The following is a 2,224-nucleotide window of genomic DNA, read 5'->3' as shown; positions in this document are numbered from 1 at the left end:
TATAACAAAACATATTCGGTGATTATGTTGGTCTCGTAAAATTCGAAAATATAATGTTGTTTAAAAAAATCCCGTACGTTTTTGGCACATGTGCCCCAGAAAGCTCATTAGTTTTTTCAGTTTTGATTATGGTTTTATTCTTACATCATGGACGAAACTTTAAATGGTGACTGATTCACTTTAATCAAGAAAAGGCAAACTGCAAATTAGTTTATGCGCACACATTCCTATTTCATCCATTTTCATAAACAATCTTTATCTAGAGCTTTATGCTTATATTGAACTATCTGATGTTCTGTTAATTAATAATTAATAAATTAATTAATTAATTAATTAATTTAAAAAATATTCAAATATCAACAAGCTCAATTTTTCGAAATTGTCTTTAAACAACTAAATTCACCGAGTTGTTTCTCTGCCTTCGAAGAGATCGGTTGGATTTTTTCTTTCCCATCGCGTTGAAAGGCTTTGTTTGCTTAGTGGATTAGTTGTGGTGATGAGCCCGTCACCGGGTGACCACCCTAACCGGACTGTTCCGGAATGGATGGATCCAAAAAATATCCATGGACAATTGTATTACCTTGTGCTCAGAGGACGTGGAGGAGCGAGTTTCCCGAAAAACCCATTCGTTATCGGAAGAACGATAGAACAACATGCTGGAAAAATCGAAGGAGCCTTTTTCGAGAAGAAGAATAACTGGTACGTGCTAAAAATTCGAAGTTTAGATCAAGTTCGAAAGATTGCCACCTTAAAGCATCTTCTCGATGGAACAGCAATTGAAATTGGACGCCACCCGAAATTGAATATTCGAAAATTTGTGATCCGTTGCTCGGAAGTAGATGAAATGTCAGAGGAAGATCTTAAGAAGGAACTAGCATCGCAAGACATCACTGAGGTTCGCAGAATAACTAAAAAAACGTCGACAGGAATAGTAGGCACATCCACACTGATTCTGACTATAAACTCGTCGGTGGTACCAGAGTTCATTGACTTTGGTCTCCTCCGTGTACGCACTCGCCCCTATTACCCTTTACCGTTGCTCTGCAGAAACTGCTTGCTGTATGGTCATCCGAAAAGCCGTTGTCAGAATCCAAAAGCTTGTAATGTTTGCTCAGGCCAGCATGAAAGCGAAAATTGCCCATCAAAATCAAAACCGTTTTGTCAGAACTGCAAAGGACCGCACGCTCCCGTTTCTCGGGATTGTCCGGTATGGAAAAAAGAAGAAGTAATACTGAAACTTAGCACCGATAGCAATATTTCGATTTCATCCGCCCGAAGACTAGCCGAAAATAAAAACGCATTACCAACGTACGCAAGAGTCACCCAAAACCAGCCAAAACAATCTACTTCATCGAACACACCACAACACAAAACACTACCAGAAGAAAAGAAACCACAGCAGCAAACCACCCAGCAGAAAAGAGTTCATCAACAGCCAGCAACAATTCCACAATCAGCGCAGCAAACCAACAAATTATCGGATTGCACTTCTCCGCCTCGGAAGAAGAACGTATCGTCACCAGCAGTAACAGAAAAAGTTCTCATCGAAGGAAATTCTTCCAGCTCCCCTCCGGTTGCTTCTCACCCTTCTTCAGTGAATGAAGTTGTCAGTGAGGAAAGGACAAATTTTAATTATGATCTTCGTGCGAGTACCATCGCACAACAGAATCGCAAGCAAATACCCAGATAACCCCTTTTTCCTTTCCCTTTCCCCTTTCCTCTACTTCCCCTACTCCTGTTTTTAATATTAGTTTTAAGTGGAATCCTCGGCACATTAAAACTTATAAAAGTTACTGCCTTAAATAAGTTTAAGTTTATGAATAAAAAAAAAAAAAAAAAACTAAATTCACCAAATGTTCAACCACTATCATTAGTAATGCCTTCATTAGACAAAATTAAAAAAACAACTGAACAAAATTAATAAAATTCCACAAATTGGTTAAAACTAAGCTTGTCATTTTGCCCAGTAACCTAGGAAAAGTCCGGATATTTTTATCAAAATTCAGGAAAACTCTGATCAAATCCGGTTGCCCGGATTAAATTGAAAAAAGCCCGAATTTGTTTCAACGTTATTAGCAAAAATAACGAAGAACACAAAATCATTTTTTTTTTAAATTTTGGCATAAAAAACGGAGTTTTTGTAAGATTTTTCTGGAAATAACATCAGAAACCAGCAATTATAGTACCTGTGTTTTATAAATTGATTTTGGAAGATTTTATCGCC

General features: G+C 37.5%; 1 protein-coding gene across 1 annotated transcript; it reads left to right on the top strand.

Moving 5' to 3' along the window:
- The first annotated feature begins 496 nt into the window (after window positions 1-496).
- Window positions 497-1,690, top strand: LOC129752327 (uncharacterized). The gene has a single exon (XM_055748113.1). It carries the CDS (start codon window positions 497-499, stop codon window positions 1,688-1,690), a length of 1,194 nt encoding a protein of 397 aa, XP_055604088.1.
- Window positions 1,691-2,224: the final 534 nt, after the last annotated feature.

This window comes from Uranotaenia lowii, chromosome 3 (genome assembly GCF_029784155.1).
Source record: "Uranotaenia lowii strain MFRU-FL chromosome 3, ASM2978415v1, whole genome shotgun sequence".
NCBI lineage: Eukaryota > Metazoa > Arthropoda > Insecta > Diptera > Culicidae > Uranotaenia > Uranotaenia lowii.
The sequence above is the reverse complement of the archived record's forward strand: the minus strand, read 5'-3'. Positions and strand labels throughout refer to the sequence as shown.